The sequence below is a fragment of the Engraulis encrasicolus genome, chromosome 21, assembly GCF_034702125.1.
Source record: "Engraulis encrasicolus isolate BLACKSEA-1 chromosome 21, IST_EnEncr_1.0, whole genome shotgun sequence".
Lineage (NCBI taxonomy): Eukaryota > Metazoa > Chordata > Actinopteri > Clupeiformes > Engraulidae > Engraulis > Engraulis encrasicolus.
Genome location: NC_085877.1, coordinates 8,184,547 through 8,204,127, shown reverse-complemented (window position 1 = coordinate 8,204,127; position 19,581 = coordinate 8,184,547). Strand labels below are relative to the sequence as shown.

At 40.9% G+C, this 19,581-nt stretch overlaps 2 protein-coding genes across 2 annotated transcripts in view; one reads left to right on the top strand and one right to left on the bottom strand.

Moving 5' to 3' along the window:
• Window positions 1–982: 982 nt before the first annotated feature.
• zgc:101858 (uncharacterized protein LOC449555 homolog) lies at window positions 983–10,621 on the top strand. Its single transcript, XM_063187477.1, has 8 exons — window positions 983–1,178; window positions 3,290–3,460; window positions 4,383–4,561; window positions 4,797–4,890; window positions 5,443–5,512; window positions 5,606–5,642; window positions 5,752–5,815; window positions 9,255–10,621. Exons 1-8 carry the CDS (start codon window positions 1,155–1,157, stop codon window positions 9,411–9,413), a joined length of 798 nt encoding a protein of 265 aa, XP_063043547.1. The 5' UTR covers window positions 983–1,154; the 3' UTR covers window positions 9,414–10,621.
• An 8-nt stretch (window positions 10,622–10,629) lies between these two features.
• The window catches only part of rpgrip1 (RPGR interacting protein 1), a 30,125-nt gene continuing 21,173 nt past the window's right edge, over window positions 10,630–19,581 (bottom strand). The window contains exons 17-23 of the mRNA XM_063187637.1: window positions 18,867–19,024; window positions 18,415–18,463; window positions 18,074–18,168; window positions 17,374–17,563; window positions 15,687–15,771; window positions 14,442–14,569; window positions 10,630–12,288 (exon numbers count right to left, since the gene is read on the bottom strand). Coding sequence (XP_063043707.1) covers window positions 12,149–12,288; window positions 14,442–14,569; window positions 15,687–15,771; window positions 17,374–17,563; window positions 18,074–18,168; window positions 18,415–18,463; window positions 18,867–19,024 — 845 coding nt within the window. The 3' untranslated portion in view covers window positions 10,630–12,148. The remainder of the gene's footprint in view (window positions 12,289–14,441; window positions 14,570–15,686; window positions 15,772–17,373; window positions 17,564–18,073; window positions 18,169–18,414; window positions 18,464–18,866; window positions 19,025–19,581) is intronic.

The following is a 19,581-nucleotide window of genomic DNA, read 5'->3' as shown; positions in this document are numbered from 1 at the left end:
TGGAGTCCTCTCCAAGATGTGCGCTGCGCACTATGTGCATGGACGTTCTCTCCTCTCCTCCTCTCTCTCTCTCTCTCGCGCTCTCGCTCGTGCGCTCTCTCTCCGGTCGCTCTCTCTCCCTCTCTCTTTCCTTGTCGTGGCCCGGCCAGTGGTTAGAATAGTCATATTTCATTAGACTGACTAGGCTGATTTCGTTTAGTGTGTTTTATGTTTGGGTTGCCGTGCATGAAGAAAGCTGTGCACTCATATTCTTGCTTTGGCACCTCATGTTCTGAGGTTAGATGTAGTGTTGTGATGAGGAAAAAGGAGCAATATCACATTTGTGGCTAGTAGAATAGCTGAATGGCTAGTGACTTGGGATAACCACAAGTCACAATGGCCAGCAAGCAGAAAAGTTAATGTCAAGCCCCGACACACACACACACACACACACACACACACACACACACACACACACACACACACACACACACACACACACACACACACTGTTGTGGTTGGTGAATAAGAGTGGTTCATCTCATGTGCCATAATATATAAAATTATTATTATTATTATTATTATTATTATTATTATTATTATTATTATTATTATAACACACACAAAATATTCAACATATTTTAGTTTTCTTTACTAGATGAAACAAATGTCATAACTAGGCCTATTAGTGCTACTTATGTGTTATTGTTGTTGTAATAATGGGCCGATGGGCCGTTGGGCCGAAGGTTGGGGCCCCCGCTCCCCCCACCCAATCTCACTCCCAACAAACTTCAAAACTTGAGAGCCCTGATGTCTGGTAGACTATATGTGCTTGACAACATGCAATTTATTTTTAATACATGAAAACAATGCAAAAACAAATCACCAAAGTTATTTTCTTTCTTTTTTAAAGCATTAATTAGAGTTCTGTATATGATTCAAGACCAGCTTTATTTTGGTACAATGTAACCGGAAGTTGTGTTTTGACAATCTTCGGAACAGCGTGTTTTCCTCTTCGTTCCCTACAGCTGGCAGCCTTGCCGTAGGACGTTTTATCTCAACCTTGATCGAGCATTCCATATTCCTCATTGAGAGGGTTGTAAATCTACTCCGGTCGTGATACATTCGTGCCCAAACAAACGAGACGTAGCGTAGGAGGACCTTTCACTTAAACCATGGCATCAGAGGAAAGTTTTAAAGTAAGTCATGAACGCAAGGCAGCTTCCACCTGTGACTGAAAACGTCAACGCATAGTACGAGAGCACGCAACATCCCATGTGGTGACAAATTGTAGGCTGCAGAGCACAACGCGTATGGATTCCGTATTTGACTTTATCCTATTCCTAGCTACTAAACATAATAATTTAGTGTGCCACTACAACGCTGGCCATTGGGGAAAAAGTTACCATAGTGTCAAATGTCAATTTCAATTTCACTCTCACCAACATAGAGATCCTCCTGAGTCCTGTAGCTCAGTGTTTCTCAACAGGGGTGCCGGGGCACCCTGCGGTGCCTTGGGCCCCCCTCAGGGGTGCCGCGGAAACATGGCTGATAAAAGTTAAAATAAAATAAATTATGTAATATAATACACATTTGTCTCAATTGATAAGTTAATGCTAGTCAGTGGAATCTTTCACCTGCCATTTACGCACAATAAAGTAAATATAGGTGGCCCCAGTCAGCTGCAACTTCGAACATAGGTCGTGTGGCGTCTCCAAATGTGTTACTTTTCTAAGCTTGTGTGGTATCGGATGCGATGCCATGTTACGGCTTGTTGGTTTGGGGTGCCTTGACATTTTTCATGAATTGAAAGGATGCCTCGCCTAAAAAAAGGTTGAGAAACACTGTTGTAAACGACTCCATACGCATGGGCACAAAAACTGGACAGAGCTGAACTGGCCATCTGACATAGGCTACCGGGCTTTTTATTTTTTTAATCTTTATTTATATATATATATTTCTGAAAATAGGGGTCCCGGAAGAGGGCATTTTTTTCAACATTTCGGAAAATGGCTGTGCTCAATTAGAGTCCGATTTTGTTAGTATTCTTAATGTAGGAACCGGTCCCCATAGGCTACAGGTGGTGGGCCCCGTGGGCCCCTTGGTCCATCTATTTTTATGCTGAACCAAAGGGTAGGCTACCGGGTCAAAGCTTTGTCATTCAGTGTTACGGACACCTGCCGCCAACTGTAACTGCAAAAACATGATTTTTTAAATTGTTTCAAGTGAATGGATGGCAGCCGAGGCTTTAATGAATTCCCTGTAATAATGAATAAATAAAAAGTCATGTTTTTTACAGGTACAGTCAGCAGAAGGCATCCATCACACTGAATGACAATGCCATTTTGCACGTCTTTGACCCTACCTCAGGGGCCAGGTGATAAATGGAGGCTGGGCCCTGGTTTTGTAATCTGTACAGAAAGAACTAAAAACATGAGCATCGCTTGACCTGGAAATTTGCTTTCTCTTTGGTCATTGGCCTTGGTCTCCATGACTGTAACCAATGACCTGTGCCTAAATAACTAAATTGCTCTGGATAAACACATCAGCAAAAGTAATGCAATGTCCTGGTTCGCTGTGGTGTGGAGAGGGAGCCCAGTCTCAGGGAAAATCAACTGTATGCTTCGTGGTGCCGCTACGAGATTTTTCTGCCTCATTTTTCGTAGTTGGGCAACGCGCCCTGTCGTCGAGTGGGTGAGAGAGAGGGCGAGAGAGCGCGAGTGAGAGAGAGAGACCACCTGAGCAGCGTGCATTCCGGGAGGGGAGCGCTGTCGTTGTGTCAGCTTCATGCCATGTCTCCCTTCCTCCAACATTGTCCCTAACCCTAACCCTAACAGAACCAAACTACCCCAATTGTCAGTTCCCCCTTTCGTCACCTAACCACGAGAAACAAAGCTATTCGTAATGACACCACGAGGCTTGAAGTTGATTTTTTTCTGTTTTTCTCGTAAAGACTTCACGAATGGCCCGAGTTACGGTTGGGAGAGGATGCTTGATGTGCTAAGTGACAACAGAAAATGTAACGATAGGATACCTATCCCTCAAGACAAGAAGTCTCTAAGTTACACGATACCAGTATCCCAATGTTTTCAGTGCAAACTCTTCACTAAATCTTTTTTTAAATAAATGCATATCCACGAGAAGACAGAATCATGACTACCTTCAGTAGTGAAACAGCTTTTCCAATCCACCAACAACATGTGTAACTTGCCTGATACACAAACCATGTATCTTGTGCATGTACTACAGTATGCTTTATTGTATGTTGCAAAGTTATGTCATAAATACACATTCTGTTTTTATTGCTCAGATAGCTTCGCTGAAAGACAAAGTGACCCTCATTACGGGAGCCAGCTCAGGGATTGGGGCGGCCACTGCCGTATTATTTGCCAAGCTTGGTGCTCGGCTGGCACTCAATGGCCGCGATGTGGAAAATCTGGAAAAAGTTGCCAAACTCTGCACAGACAGCGGTGCTGTTCAGGTAGGCTCCATTACTTGGTTCCCTGGAGTGGGTTGGGTCAGGTATTAAAATGACCCTGTCTATCTGCCTACAGTGTTTTGGGTTGTCTGCAGGGGGCACTAAACACACAACATTAACATCTAGCAACATTAACATCTAGTGTTCCTCAACAGGGGGGGTGTTGGGGAGGCGTTCAGAAGGATACAGCTGAGAGGGTTCGATGCTTAGTTGCAACTTGCCATTGGGGGGCATCAGTCTATTTTGTTTTTCAATACAACGGGGGATGTTGGCAGGCTTATGATGAGGCCAAGGGGGCGTTGGGAGGCTTATGATGAGGTCCAGGGGGGTGTTTGTTCGAAAACGAATCTAGTGTTTACCAGGGGGCAATACGTTGCAATTCATGATTGCTGCTAATTAACTTACTGCAGGTATTGATTATTGAAATGGATATGCATATGACCCTCATGCCCGTTTCTGATAGTCAGACTAGGAGAACGTTCATATTTATGCAGTTATGAAAATGCGCTTTTGCTCAACATACCCTTACGTCAAATATTATCATTTGGACGTAAGGATTTTCATACAGGTTGTGTTTCAGTTTTTGTCTATTTATCCTAACCCTACACGTGTCTCTTACACAAATAAAGTTTTTAAGAGTTTAAAATGATCACATAAAAATGTCAATGGCCGACTTTGGTTTGGGTGATGTTAAGAGGTTGAAAATGATTAAATGTGACCTGAGTACTTGACCTCAAACACATGGTCAAGGAAAAAACGATTCCAAAAGTATTAGGCAGAAATACTAAGCAGATATATTGCTGTTATATCTTAACCTAGGAGATATGGACCAAAAGAATTGCATAACTTGTGCCTTTCCATTAGCTAAGGGCTAAAGGACAGTATTTAATGTAATTATGGTTTTCCAAATTTTTCCATCTTTCAGCCTCTGATCGTGGCTGGGGACCTTACTAATGAGGAAACAGTGAAGACAACAGTCGACAAGACTCTTGCCCACTTTGGCCAGCTTGACATCCTTATAAATAGTGCAGGAATCTTGGCCATGGGCAGCATTGAAACCACTGACTTGGAACAGTATGACAAAGTCATGAATGTCAATGTAAGGTGAGTAAAATGTTCCTCTGTCTCGGCTCCTACCTCCACAATCTATCTTCTGACATTTTATTGAATAATCACCAATGTTTGTGAAATTGCTTTAAGGCGGATTTACTTGGCTTTCAGACATGGAACATCCAATGAAACGTGTTTGTACTACCAATGTATGTGAAGTTGACATACAAAATAAATGCACTGTGTGAAGTGAATTGCAAAATAAATGCAATGTATTTTCCTTTGGCAGGTCGGTCTATCACCTGACACACGTATGTGTGCCTCATTTAATCAAGACCAAAGGCTCTATTGTGAACGTATCCAGTGTCAACGGCCAGCGATCGGTGGGTATGCCCATATATACTTCGGCCTGGGGATATGCTTGCTGTGTGCCTTAAATTGCGCATACCGGTACAAATACGACTGAGTGCACAAGCACATACTTGCTTGTGGACGACCGGAGCACTTCACACAATACTGAAGGTATCATTGACAGTAGGGGGCAGAATACCAACGGGGCTATCATTCATGTTTTCCACCATTGTTTGACAACATGGAAGTTCAGAAGTTCGGGGCGCCCCTTGCAGTTTTGTCAGTATTACACCGTACCAGCATGTCTGTGTGCTTTGTGGCAGTTGTTCTTCCGTGTGCAATATTGACATAGAAATACGCATGGCAACTCAATGAAATATGCCCCTGCACGCGTATCCTGCAGCAAGCATGTCCCAGGCCTTACTGTACTGTAGCTCAAAGATGAGGAAGTGAGAAACTGATATTGCATGATCTTATTGTCATCTGGTAGTAGAGATCATAGAGATACCTCATTGATCCTGACAGAAGTTAGAAGTTGAAGTCTGAAATGAAATACAGGTAATCTGTCTTTGCTTATTCTACAGTTTCCGGGAGTCCTTGCCTACTGCATGTCTAAATCCGCCATCGATCAGTTCACCCGTTGCACAGCACTTGGTAAGAACTCAAATCATCACCATTAAGACCAAGACCATTAAACTCAATGCTTCATGAGTGATGCCATGTTCTGTATGTGTTTATTTCAAATAGAATTGGCTGCGAAGAATGTGCGGGTCAATTCTGTGTGGTATGTTCATACTTAACATTGTCAAAAGGTACATTATATTAAACACAAACTGTATTTTTTGATAAAATACAGTATATTTACTCAGTATTTAATATTTAATATCTTGCAGCCCTGGAGTGATTATAACAGAAGTTCATAAACGTGCTGGCTTAAATGAAGAGGAGTATGTCAAGGTACGTAATCTGTCGTCAAGGTACGTAATCTGTCGTCTGTGTCTACAGTCTGTGTTGCGGTATTATTCCTTTATGTTATATTACATATCATGATTTTCATGTTAATATATCGCTGCCATCACCACCTCCTCCTTTATGTCCCCCATAGGTTGTATTTTATAGCCTGGGCGAATAGCCGACTGTTGACTCCGTCAATCAGTCTGGCAAAAGCCATGAGGAATGCGTCTCCGTGGACTCTATCATTTAAATTAATTGAAGTTCCAAACTCAAATTAAAACCCATATTGTGCTTTATTAGCATGCCTGTTGCGTTATAGCGTCGCAAAAGCATACAAATAACAAAACGAAAGTGTGAATATAGTTACCTTAACCAATCAGTAACGGAGCTCGCGGGTGAGTTCTACGTCACCACTCTCAACTGTTTGCTGATTGGCTAAACACTGAGAGAACCGAGCTCGAGGCTTTTGCCAGACGATGTGCGGAGGCAAAATCTTTGGGTGGAGTAAATCGGATGGCGTCGACAGGCTATGTGTTTACTCCTAATCATAAAATTCCATCACTCAAAAAAATACAAGTTTACAAATAGAACTTGTACGGGCAAATTTGAAATGTACTGCATGCATGGCCATGATTTGCATAAGTTTTCAAGAATTTTAATTCCATGTTTTTTCCACTGCACTAAGCTTATTTTAATGGAATTGTGTTAAATACTTTTATTCCTAAATTCTAAAATCAGCACAAAGATTTCATTGATATTTCTTATTTAATTTGCCCTTATTGCCTTGTGCAAACTCTTGTTTGTATAGTACAGGGATTAAAGTTTTCCGTCGCTACGACGGAATTCCGTCAACTGGATTTTCGTTTGGACGGATTTCCGTCCGTAGGCCTATAATGTATGTCAATTAATTTACAATTTTTACTTTCCAACTGAACTCAAATCGAGAGCACTCCTGGTCATGAGAAGGGGACGAGAGGTGTGTTTGGTGTAGGCCTACGGATGTAGTTAGGCTATACACTCCACCATTGGCGGTGTGATACAACATTCACTCATCAGTAGCCTAGTTTTGGGTCATCCCCTGTTCTTCCGTGTTCAAAAAAAAAGTAGGCCTACACGAGCGGTCAACCATTCTGTGGCAGCGCAGCGCGAGAGATTAAAAAAATAAATAGCCAAAATTGTTGCTGATGGCAGAAAAGAAAATAACTGTATATGTATAAAGTGCAGTGACGTTTCCATATCATTGCACCTGCCGTGGCAGATATTTAAAAAAAAAAATGAATAGTTTACTTCGACTGCGTATGATGTCCTTTTCATGAAGGGTTTGCCTTTTAAGCATTGTGACTCTTACTAGCATTATTCATAGCCCCAATGGGACGACTATGGCAGCTATAGAATAGCCTACCATGCGTTTCATCCTCAAAGTTTAGCGCGTTTGACTGGCTGCGTGTAGAGCTAGTTGTCTTTTTGACAACGGATAATTCACAGTCTCATCTGTACTCATAGCAGATTAACTTTGTTGTTGCCGATATATATATTCAAGAAATAAGTTAAAAATGGGTTGCATTTGGATCACGGATAGGCTATCCCTGGCAGAGCCAATTTATGCCACGTCTTGTTCTGGGAAGCAGTGTTCTGATGGGTGGACTCATGGTCGATAAATGCCGTTTCGACGTTTGTTTCACTTTCAAGGCTGGTTACTGTGTGACGCTATTTCTGCTAACTGGAATAGTGTGCAGCAGCAACAGTTGTGTGTGCGCTTGTTTTTGAGTGGCTCAACGTCTGTGCCCATCTTCTCGGACTATGCGTTTCGTTTGAGTTCAGTTAGCGCACTGCGCACTCAGGACTGATGGGTGGGTGATTTGCCTTGATTCGAGTGGAAAGCTGCGCGACAAGCTTGGGAAAGTGTGTTACTTTTGTAAACGATAGACGTATGTCTGTGACTGTCGTGTCTGCTGCGTCCTGTCAGCTTGTAGAACACGTGCGCATAGGAAGAATCGGGGACGTTTTTTAAATCAATGGTAAGCGTGTGCTTGGCACCGCACATCGAGAAGCAAAAAAGTAGCCAGTAGTTTTCAAAACGGTAGCAACACAGAGGTTAGACATAACCGCACCCTGTTTGTAAACGTCAAACAAGTTATTTGTAACAGGATGAATACTGAAAAAGGCCGAAGGGTGAAAAAACATAAAAAATAATTAAAGCTAGTTTTCTCCCTCTGATTTATGATCAGGGCTTTTTAAATGTCAGAAATACAACTGCAAGCAATGCGCACCAGTGCTTTCACCAGAACAGTGTTTGCCCATTCTAATATGAAAGACAAAATATAGCCTACTACTACAACAAAAAAACCCATAATGGGATCTCTCACTGTATCAACACATTGCAATTCCAAGTCAATAATTCTGTGAGATCAGCTACCATTTTGAAGCAGCATTCATTGTGAATCCATTCTGCATGATGTTGTGAACAATTCATAAACAATGGGTAGAAATAAGAAGAAATAACCAAAACATGCCCCAAATTTTCTTTCATGCCCCAAATTTTCCAATCTTTGCAGTCTGATATAGTATCCATTATCCCTCCATTCTCGGCCAGTTCTAGTCAATCTGGTGAGCGGCCTAGGCCTGCCCGCCCTCTTTCCTTTTTTGTATTTAGAAATTGGCATCTGTAAACATAGCATTGTAGGCCTACATCTGATTGAGCACATCTGATCTAGTACCTACAGGTACACTCATACTGAGTCTATATAGGTCTACTGAGTGTATAATGAATATTCATTGTTCATGTGAAGTGTAAAGATTTATGTTGGTTGAAGTTCTGATTTTGTGGCACTTTTTGGTATTACTGGCGCCCTCAAGACATAGGCCTATTCTGCTCTAGGCGACTGCCCCGTCTGCCTATGCCGCTGGCTCTGGCACCATTCCTTGCATGTATGTTTCGTCATGAGGGCAGAGCCTGGCTACATTGGTTTTCATAGGGTTACGGAGTGATACTCGATCGGGTGCCTAACCGGTAAAAAAGTTCAGTCAGATTACTTTTTTTTGCTTTAATCCCTGATAGTATAGTATGTAGTATAGTATGTTAGTAATGTCTGTGGTTCTGCAGAGATTGTAGGGGGTCCGCAGAATTTTGTTTGGGGTGAGTTCGGTTTTGACCAAAATCTGCTTACAAATATTATAATTGGGCCAAATCAATTCAAAACCAAATTCCCCATGGAAAGCAATGTCTCGAGCAAGAGTCATTGTCATTAACCACTCAAATCCTGTTTTTAGCGTACAATGTAGAAGTTTGGTTTGAGGGTGCGCGGCTTCTCGTGGGCCCAGGTAAGGGTGTGCTTTAAGAAAAAAAAGGTTAAGAACCACTGCAGTACTACATTATAACATGATATAACTGCCCGTACTGTAAAGGTAAAGTACTTTGTCATGTCCACTATCTTGTCCTCAGTTCCTGGAGAAGTGCAAGGTGACCCATGCCCTCGGACGACCAGGGGAAGCAGACGAGGTGGCACATGCCATCGCCTTCCTCGCGTCCGACGCTGCGACCTACATCACGGGAGTCAACCTACCAGTGGACGGGGGCCGCCACGCCATGTGCCCAAGATAACAGGCGTCCCATGAGGAAGGAACCAGGTCTGAAAAGGGGACATCTGATGAGCCATTCTCCATTAACAGGTCATCATGAAAGGGTACTTTGAAGAGTTTACTGTAATTTGGTTTCATCTTCATCATACATTTCCCCAATAAGGCCACATCATCATGCACATCAAGGAAAGAGAGGGCCTCCCTCAAACAAAAAAGTAGGAACTGAAATGTGTGAATTGCTTAATTGTTTTGACGAATAAGGTCAAAATAGTGATCATACTACAATTTCATGACTTACAGACCATGAATTTCATGAATTGTGTGTATATATAATCTTGCATTGTTCTGATATGGCAGCAATATTGCATTACAATGGTCCATCCTCAACTAACTGCTCAAATAAGTTATAATCTTCTTTAGGTCCGTGATCTGCAAAGATGAATGGCAATTAGAGGTGGATAGTCCTCCCTTAAAGGGGATGCCACTATTTTGGGGCTTAATACAGTTAAAATCGTTGGCTGGGGTTTATAAAAGTGGTAAGATAGTGAAAGTCAATGCATCCGTGTAGCATGCTACAATGCTACACGGAATCATTGACTTTCACTAGCTTAGCGACATATTTCCTCTTTTAACTTCTCTTAAAGCAAGACAATGCTTAACATGAAAAATAAGACACTTAACCACCTTTATAAACCCCAGCCAACGATTTTAACTGTATTAAGCCCCAAAATAGTGGCATACCCCTTTAAAGATGCGTAAGATTGTGGCCAGAGTAGGTATTGTAACTATGCTGCTCATTGAAACTGTGCTGCCTATTGTCAGATTTGATCTTTTAATGAATATTTACTGCGGAATAAACTCATGTTTACTAGTATGACCAAAGTACAGTAAGTTTACTGCTAAAAATGTCAATTTCTGGAAATGGCGGACATGGAGAAGATTCACCTTTTCATGTATTTAAGGTGCAATTTTTCCCAGACATAATGAATACTGAACAATTAAGTGGGTGCTACAGTGCTACAGTGATCCATTGACTTTCACTAGCTTAGCTACATACTCCCTCTTTTAACTTGTCTTTAAGCAAGACAATGCTTAACATGAAAAATAAGACACTTTACCACCTTTATAAACCCCAGCCAACAATTTGAACTGTATTAAGCCCCAAAATAGTGCCATACTCCTTTAATGAAGGGAGTTTGTGTTGAGTACATGAGCAAAGACTCTCAGTAGCAGGGCTGTAGTACTCGAGTCCGGACTCGGCCCGAGTCCGGTCTCAAGTCCGTTTTTTTATGGACTTGGACTTGTCTCGGACTCTGTATTGTTTGGACTCGGACTTGTCTTGGACTCGGACAATGGTCTTGCCAAATTAGGCTTTTGGACTCGCCGGGTCTGTCATTAAGTTTTGTTTAGAACACTGGCCATCATAGACTGTAAAGTAGAGCTTGAAATCCAATAACAAACAAGTTTGTCTTCACATCCATGCCATATAGCTTATCTTCTAAGGTTTACACTATTGACATTCATCATTTTCATTGTCAAACACTGACCGACATGTGACTCGGACTTGACTTGGACTCGAATCTTTTTGGACTCGGTCTTGTCTCGGACTCGAACCTCTTTGGACTCGGACTTGTCTCGGACTTGACTAGTACTGGTCTCGGACTTGTCTTGGACTCTACAAAGGTGGACTTGACTACAGCCCTGCTCAGTAGTGTGGTAGAGTCTTAGAAGAGCTTTGTTAGATGATGTCTCTGGTTTCTGAGCATTTCTAATAAAGCAAAAATGGAAACAGAAGACATTGTCCATGTTTTATTCAGTTCTTCATTTCTCACTATAAAAGTGCAAAAGCCATTCAAACTACTTGCTCCATGAACCAATGTAATTTAGATTTTAAACAAGTTTTTACATTTGTTCTTGTATTCATTCACACAAACATACTCCAAAAAAATTCACAAATATGAAACAACAAAACATACTGCATACTGCATGTGAAGAAGTGAAGAATTGAAACCTACAGTTCATGAACCATAAGTACTGTAAATTATCTGATCTTGTGAGCACTGAGTGAACACTGAATATTTTTAAGTGTTACTGAAAAACTATTTTTTTGTAAGAATGTGAATGCCACACAGATTTAATTTTGTTCTACCTCTGTAGGTTAGGGCAACTGTGTTATGCTCTATATTGTAAATGATAACATTACATAATAACAGATCAATACAATTCAGAACACATTACTTCCAGTGACCAAAGGGTATCGATTAAAATTTTTAAAAGTCAATTTACATTGTCAAATGCGTTTTTGACACACCTCTCATTCTCAATCAGGTCCAAGTAATGTTTATGTTGGTTAATCTTTTTGCATGATAGTCTGGGATGTACTTAAATGCTAGTATACCCTGAAAGAAAACTGACAAGAACTCCTTGTTCTTGACTTTAACTTCTATTTGTATCAGCTCCAAGAAACTGTGTAGCAACCTTGATTCAGAAGCTCATTTACAGAATGCTCCTCAACAAGCCCAAATATGTGTAATATTAGTACCGTAAATGCTTAAACAGCCCAACCAAATACTAGGACTAGTACAAGTGGTAGTGTATTATTAGACCTAATTATTAAGAACTTGATTATAATCTCAAAGGAGTATCCTGATTCCTTACTGAGTGATTCCCCAGTACAGTTAATCCACTCATGCTGTGAAGGATGATTCAACCTAATGACTAAAGGGGGAAATCTACACTTCAGTCCCTGGCTGTGGTTCAGGTGTGTGCCTTAACCCTCCTCCCTCTGTGTTTTGCTTCCCTCTTGAAGTACTCTCGGTAGATCCCCGTCAGCGCCGTAGCCGCCTCCATGGAGATCTTAAGCTGTCCCATCACTTCCTCTTCATTCACGCTTACAACTGAAGAGCGAGAGAGAGAAAGTATACCGCCGGCACTAAGTCTCAAAGTCAATCCCAATACACTGTCATGAAGGCTGACACCAGAGGTTTCACTGCCAACAGTCTGCATTAAAATACTTGGTAACACTTTATTTTAGGGATACATCTATTAGCACTAATACATACAATATTAATGCCTGTATAAGTAACTTGCAAGGCATGTACTAAGCAAAATCAAACAGTTGTTAAGCATGTATTCACAAATGTCTTGTTCATGCCCAATTAGGGATGTATTACTAATATAACCTTAGTAAGGACCAGTAAGCCTATATTTCTATTTATTAGTAAGTAGTAAGTGGCAGAATACAATGTGTATAAGCTCCCGACACACTGTGTGAACAAACCCTGAACAGTGTGAAAACAGATGCGGAATAAGGGTCCCTATTCTAAAGTGATGCATTGGTCAGCCCAGATGGCTTAGGGCCTCCGCACTACCAAAGTCCCCCTCATTACCTAGGGCCCCCACACCACCCAGGCCCGCACTACCTAGCCCCCCTAACCAGCAAAGTGTAAGGGTACATTAAACAATTACTGTTTATGCAGCTGAGGCATCTAGTTTCCTCTTAATCATATCTATTTAATCAAGGTAACAGGAGCCGTTATATAGCAAGGATTGAACGTAGACTTGTCAAAGGTGGTGGGTTGGTGAGATGCAATTTTTTCATGTATTGTAATTGTAAAAACCCCAAAATAAATGCAGAACATTAGAATAATAGTTTTGAAGCAAAACTAAACTATTCTTTTGTGATAATTAAGTTAATGTTTGAGAACATTAGCTTCAAGAAGTGCAGTGCATGATGGGTACACAATCTACAGTAGGCCAACAGACAACCTACCCAGCTCTGAGCCTACGTCCTTAGCTCCGCCCCTTATTCGTGAAAGTTAGTTTTATCCAAACAATTTGCCATGCAAGTAACCACAGAGATATTAGCATTGCTGCATTGGCCATGAATTGCATTTCTGACTAAGGGCGTACCCATCATGCACTGCACTTCTTGGAGCTAAGTTTCTCAAACATTAACTTATTTATCACAAAGGAATAGCTTAGTTTTGCTTCCAAACTATTATTCATTGTTATATTCTGCATTTATTGTAGGGTTTTTACAATTAAAACTAATTGGTGTATGAAAAAAATGACATCTCACCACCCACCGTCATTGAGAAGTTTACGTCCAATTCTTGCTATATAATGCTTCCAATTACTCAATAGTGTAATGAGTAGAATAAGTGAGATCTACATATCCCCTGAGACTAATGTAGAATTTGAAATGTTCTTACACCGAGGCGGGGGGGGGGGGTTAGAGTTGTGGCCTTAGGTAGTGTGGGGGCTCTAGGTAGTGCGGGGGCCCTAAGCCATCTGGGCTGAGCAATGCATCACTTTAGAATAGGGACCCTTATTCCACATCTGTTTTCACACTGTTCAGGGTTTGTTCACACAGTGTACCAGGAGCTTATACACATTGTATTCTGGCCCTTACTGCTTACTCATAAATATACATCTAGGTCTACTAGGTCCTTACTAAGTTTATAGTGGTAATACATCCCTTATTGTGCATGAACAAGACATTTGCGAATAAATGTCTAACAACTGTCTGATTTTGCTTAGTACATGCCTTACAAATTACTTACTAAGGCATTAATATTGTATGTATTAGTGCTAATAGATGTGTCCCTAAAATAAAGTGTTACCAAATACTTTCCCTCCACCATCATCAGCCACCGTAGCATAGCATGGAAAAACAGGGATACCCATAATGCAAGATTTTAGTGAAAACCTGTCTCACATTCATGAAAAACACCAGCGTTCATGGTTAAGTGTACATATCAGGCTCTACTAGAGGGGCACTTGCCCCCGTGGATATTCATGTCAACATCCATTTTCAACACACGACAGTCAATTCTTTTAACAGAACAAACATAGGAATGGGCCTCTACTAATACATGATAAAACACCAGTAAGGGTATTGCTCATTAAAACAATTATTATTAATTTACATCTTCTAAATTCCGCTGTAAGGGAGTGTGTTTGTTGTGGGAAAAGGTTCCGTGTAGCCTGTTAAGAATGTGTTTGAAGAAGAGGGGATGAATAAAAACATCACCACAAAAATACTCACTGTCAATTGGCTTCTCCATGATGTCGTTCCCAGTTAAGAGCAACTCCTTCAAATCCAGATAGGCGTAGCCAACATCAACACATTCCTCTCGTTCATCCGTCGGCTCACTAACAACAGTGAATTTAAGCCTGAGTGGGATGAAATGTACATAAAGTTAAGTCCTGTAAGGGCACAGAAACAAGTCTTGCTCTCTTCTCTCGGTTTTTGAAAAAAATCACTGTATTTATCAGTATTGGGTTTTGAGCATGAACCAAGTGTTCAGTGCATGTTCGTAAAAACTCATGCAAACTCATGATTTGACATGATGACAAAAGGCCATTTAGAGTTAACCACCATTAATTGCTACGTCAACACAGTTGTTCAAAAGTGGCTAGATGTTTGTTTCATATACACAAGATTTGGCTGACCATGGCCAACATTTTCAGGATAATGTTGTCTCATGTTTATAAAAAGTTAATGCCGTGCACCGATGTGCCAACTGGCATTGACAATTAATTTGGGCATGGGTGTGTCCAATCCCGGTATAGAAAGGAAATCCCATGCTGCCTTGAACAATCATGCCAATCTGAAAGACTGCTTGGATTCAAACCCAAGGGTACCAGATCTTGGACTCCAAAAGTGGGGAGGGGTGGAAAGGCGATAGCTGCAGTTTGTTCGAATAGATACAACTGACACGATTGACTATGGGCTACATATATGCCAGATGACACACTGGTAGCGTAGCACTCAATAAATGGCCGTGGGCAATCGCAAACCACACCTTTCCTATGAGAAATTACATAGATAGCCTCCAGACTATCCCACTTGTGAGATAGGCAAGACCTCATGGGGCTGTAAGGATGAATACACCTTTATTGCCCCGAAGGGAATTTGTCTTGCGTTTTGGTAGTACAATAAACAATAAACATTTGGACAGACAATTGCAATAGCACACAAGAACAAGACTTGACTAAAAAAGACAAACGAAACCTACAAAGTAGATAAAAATGAAAAATAAACATTTAAATCCTATATACAATTACTGTAGTACAGTAATTCTGTCTGAATTTAACTTATTTAAAAGTTGTATGGTTCTTGGCCCAAAAGATGTTAACCCTCTATTTTTCTTAAAGAAGGGTAACCTGTGTCTAAGGCCAGAGGGTATAAGGATAAATGGCAACTTCGTTGTTTTATACTATGAAATGAGTGCACGAGTACAAACTGTTAATGTGCTATTAGAGCTAATGCTATTAGAGCTGATCTCACCTCCCCTTGTTGGGGTCCACTCCCTCCAGCATGGTGTACAGATAGTGGCGTAGAGATGCTGACTCTGCAGTGTCAACATGGATCACTAAAGCAGAAAGAAGACAAAGAAAATATTCTGTGAAGTAGTGGTGGGCGATATGATTACTTATCACGTATCACGATAACAATATACACTCACCAGCCACTACATTAGGAACACCTGTTACAACTGCTCATTGAGGCAAATTTCTGATCAGCCAACCACATGGTGGAAACTCTATGCAATTGTGCATGTAGATATGGTCGAGATGATCTGATGCAGTTCAAACCCAACACCATAATGGGGAAGAAAGGTTATTTAAATGACTTTGAACATGGCATGGCTGTCAAGCCGAAAGGGCTTGATTTGAATATTTCAGAAAATACTGATTTACTGGGATTTTCACACACAACCATCTCTAGGATTTACAAATGGTACGAAAAAGAAAAAAAATGCAGTGAGCAGCGATTCTGTGGGCAAAATTGCCTTGTCGAAGGCAGTGGTCAGAGGAAAATGGCCAGACTGGTTTGACCTGGTACAAAAGCAGCATATCAAATAACCACTCATTACAATCGAGGTATGCATAAGAGAATCCCTGATTACACAGCACATCAAATCTTGAGGCAAATGGGCTATAGCAGCAGAAAACCACATTTGGTGCCACTCCTGTCAGCTAAGAACAGGAAAATGAGGCAATCATTTGGACAGGCTCACCATAAACGACACTAGGAGATCGGAAAAATGTTGCCTGGTCTAATGGGTCTCGATATCTACTGCAACACTCAGGTGGAATGATTAGAATTTGGCGTCAACAACATGAAAACATGGGTCAACCCTGCCTTACATCAATGTTTCAGGCTGGGGATATAATGGCATAAGGATAGCATTACATAGATTTCTTAGCACAATTTGGGCCATTTAGTACCAATTTATCTTTGTTGGAATGCCACAGCCTACCCGAGTAGGCTATTGTTGCAGGCAGTTCTGAAGGCAAAAGGTATATATCATATTGGCTATAAAGGATATATCATAATGGCATGAGTTTTCTGTTATTCTCTTTGTGTCATTTCTTTAAAATGAATCTTTTTATTCGTCTTTTTACAGTTACATGAAGTGTGCATGCGTACTGACAACATGACATGTTGTTAAAATAAATTCTATATTAGTTGTAATAAAATAATATTTGTTTATCAAGATAGACTCGTTTGAGGAAAAAGGGCACGATAGACACTTTTCTATCACGATAACGATATATACTGTATATCATTATCGCCTTCGGCGTCGGGGGGTGTTATTCGCCCCGTCGGGAAATATTTTCCTATATTCACGTGTGGACAATACATTATCCCACATACCGCCCAGCATGTCAAATAAGTGCAACAAAAAGACAAGCTAAAAGAAGAGGTTAAGGGCATGCAGATTAAATGACACTGACGCCATAATGCAAATGCATGCCTAAGAGCAGGCTTGTGAACATGTCTGCATGCTAATAAGAATACACTATGCATCTACCATGCATCTGTTAAACTTCTCTCTTTAAAGCAACACTAAACAGTTTTCATTTACCGTCTTAAGTTATTGTCACTTCTGGAAGGTAGCAAGACTACCAAGAATTGAGTTCAATTCAACCACCCCAATCTGTCAAGAAAAAACACAGTTTCGTCTCACCTCTAATGAAATTGTAATGTACTTCCTCTCCATCTATGGGTTTACGTAGAGATATTGGCGTCTCTGTGGTTTCCATGGGAACCCCTACCAGGCGATACTCCACATAAACACGCTGCACAGACTGATCCATGGCCACTCGGGAGTTGGGGTCAAACGAAAGTGAAAGTATTTCCACTCTAACTTTGTCCCCCTAAAAAGAGAAATAAGATGAACAATGATAACACCTACAGTAGTGGAATACTGTGCACAGCAATGTTCAAAGATTACAGCATTGCTCATCAGTTTGTAGACTGACAGTTATGTAGATGGAGATTGATCTGGCCAAGATGTGGGGATCAACAGGGATCTATCAAATGTTTTACCACTGGACAGTTACAACCAATCAGACTGAGGACATGTATAAGCTAAGACAATACTTGAAGTCTGCAACAGCAAGGCTCCCCTTACCTTTTTTAAAATATTGACGTTTCAGGCAACATGCCCTTCAACAGATGTACATGTTTTCTCTTAGTTTTACATATCGTATGTAGTCTATGAGCTCACATTTCATCAGTTCCATTTCTCAGGGTCAAATGAACCATCAGAGTTAGGTGAATTGACTGACTCGTGAGAAATCCCATGTAATTCTATGCATGAGAATTATGGGCAGGCCCAGGCCAATTAAATTCATTTTCAAAAAGTCATTCGTGCTTCAATGTACCTTTCTTTTCAGAGTAGGTGATGGTGGATGAATGATGACATCACTACTACTGGAGGATATCGATCTGTCAGATTCTATGGCTTCAGTTTCGTGATCTGAAAAATGGAGAAACGTGTGTGAAATATACCCACAAATTAACTTTTGACCAGTAGACTGTACAGTTGTGTTTTAGCAGCACAATGGGAATTCATCAAGTTTGAGAGCACATTTAATTTGGCAGCAAAATATCTTAAAAGACAAATTGATGCAGGAGCAAGATGCAGCACAGCTAACTAATATATCTAATGTTACGTATCAAGAGTGTGATGGTGCCTGTTAAGTGTTTTGAAATGTGTAATTACCATGGATGTTGTCATGGTGCTCCTCCTCATGCTGAACTTTGAGTGATCGCTTTTTTGAAGAAGGAAATGAAAAAAACACGTTCTATCCGTCATGGTTGAATGATAAAATAGATGTTGAAAAAACAATGGTAGAATCACAGTTGAACAGAAACTAAGTGGCAATTGGTCAATATTCATGTCTAAATTCTGTCAAGTGCAGAATTGTGCAAAAACATATAAAATATTAGGCCTTGTATGTAGATAGAACCGTTAAGATTTTGGACAGGAAGGTAGTGGGAGAGGTAAATGGAGTAGGGTTGGGAAATGACCCCAACCAGATTCAAACCTGGTCCACTATGGTCCATGGTCAACTTGCCCATTCATGCCAGAGATCATTAGCATGATGCTCCACAGCACCTGTCCAAATAACGTCTATTTATTATCCCTCAGCGAAGCAACTGTTGTAGAGATACCTTATAGATCTCCATTTTCCAGCGCAGTGATTGCTGGGTGACTCTGGTCTGCTGCTGTCTGCCTGTAGATTTCTCCGGCGCTGCGGACCTGGCTCCTCCATTAGGGGGATGGAGCCTCACCCAGTATTCCAACACCCCCAAGATCTCACCATCCTTGCCTACTCAAGTTCAACAACAAGTTAGCATGAATCATTGTTAGAAATATAAACACATAACATTTATAGGCAGGTATGGAAATGGCTAATATCAGTAGCAAAACATATGACAGAGTATAGAGAGGCAAATCCTGATGTGTGCTTAATATTAAAAGTTCATAAAAGACAGCACACTAAATACTCTTTTTTTATATGCATCTTTTTATTTTTTGGAGCGAACACCATCTTTCGCCCAGTGTGTGTTCAGTTTCACACACACCTGTGTGTGAACCTGAACACACACTGGGCGAAACACATGTACACCTCGGTAATGGGGGTTGATAAAGAGCGAACCTGAAGACGCACTGGGCAAAATGCATTGTTCATTCCAAGAAAAAAAAAAGCAGTGTGCAGTCTTTTATGAACATTTAATATCGACTTTTGGTATTGCTTATTCAACATCTTCTACTGTAAGCTTACTCAAAACATAGCATGAAACATAGCAGGATACACGCACCGGTATGTGCTTATGCCACAACCCAGAAGCAATCTAGTGACGGTCTGCTGAATAAATTTAGAGT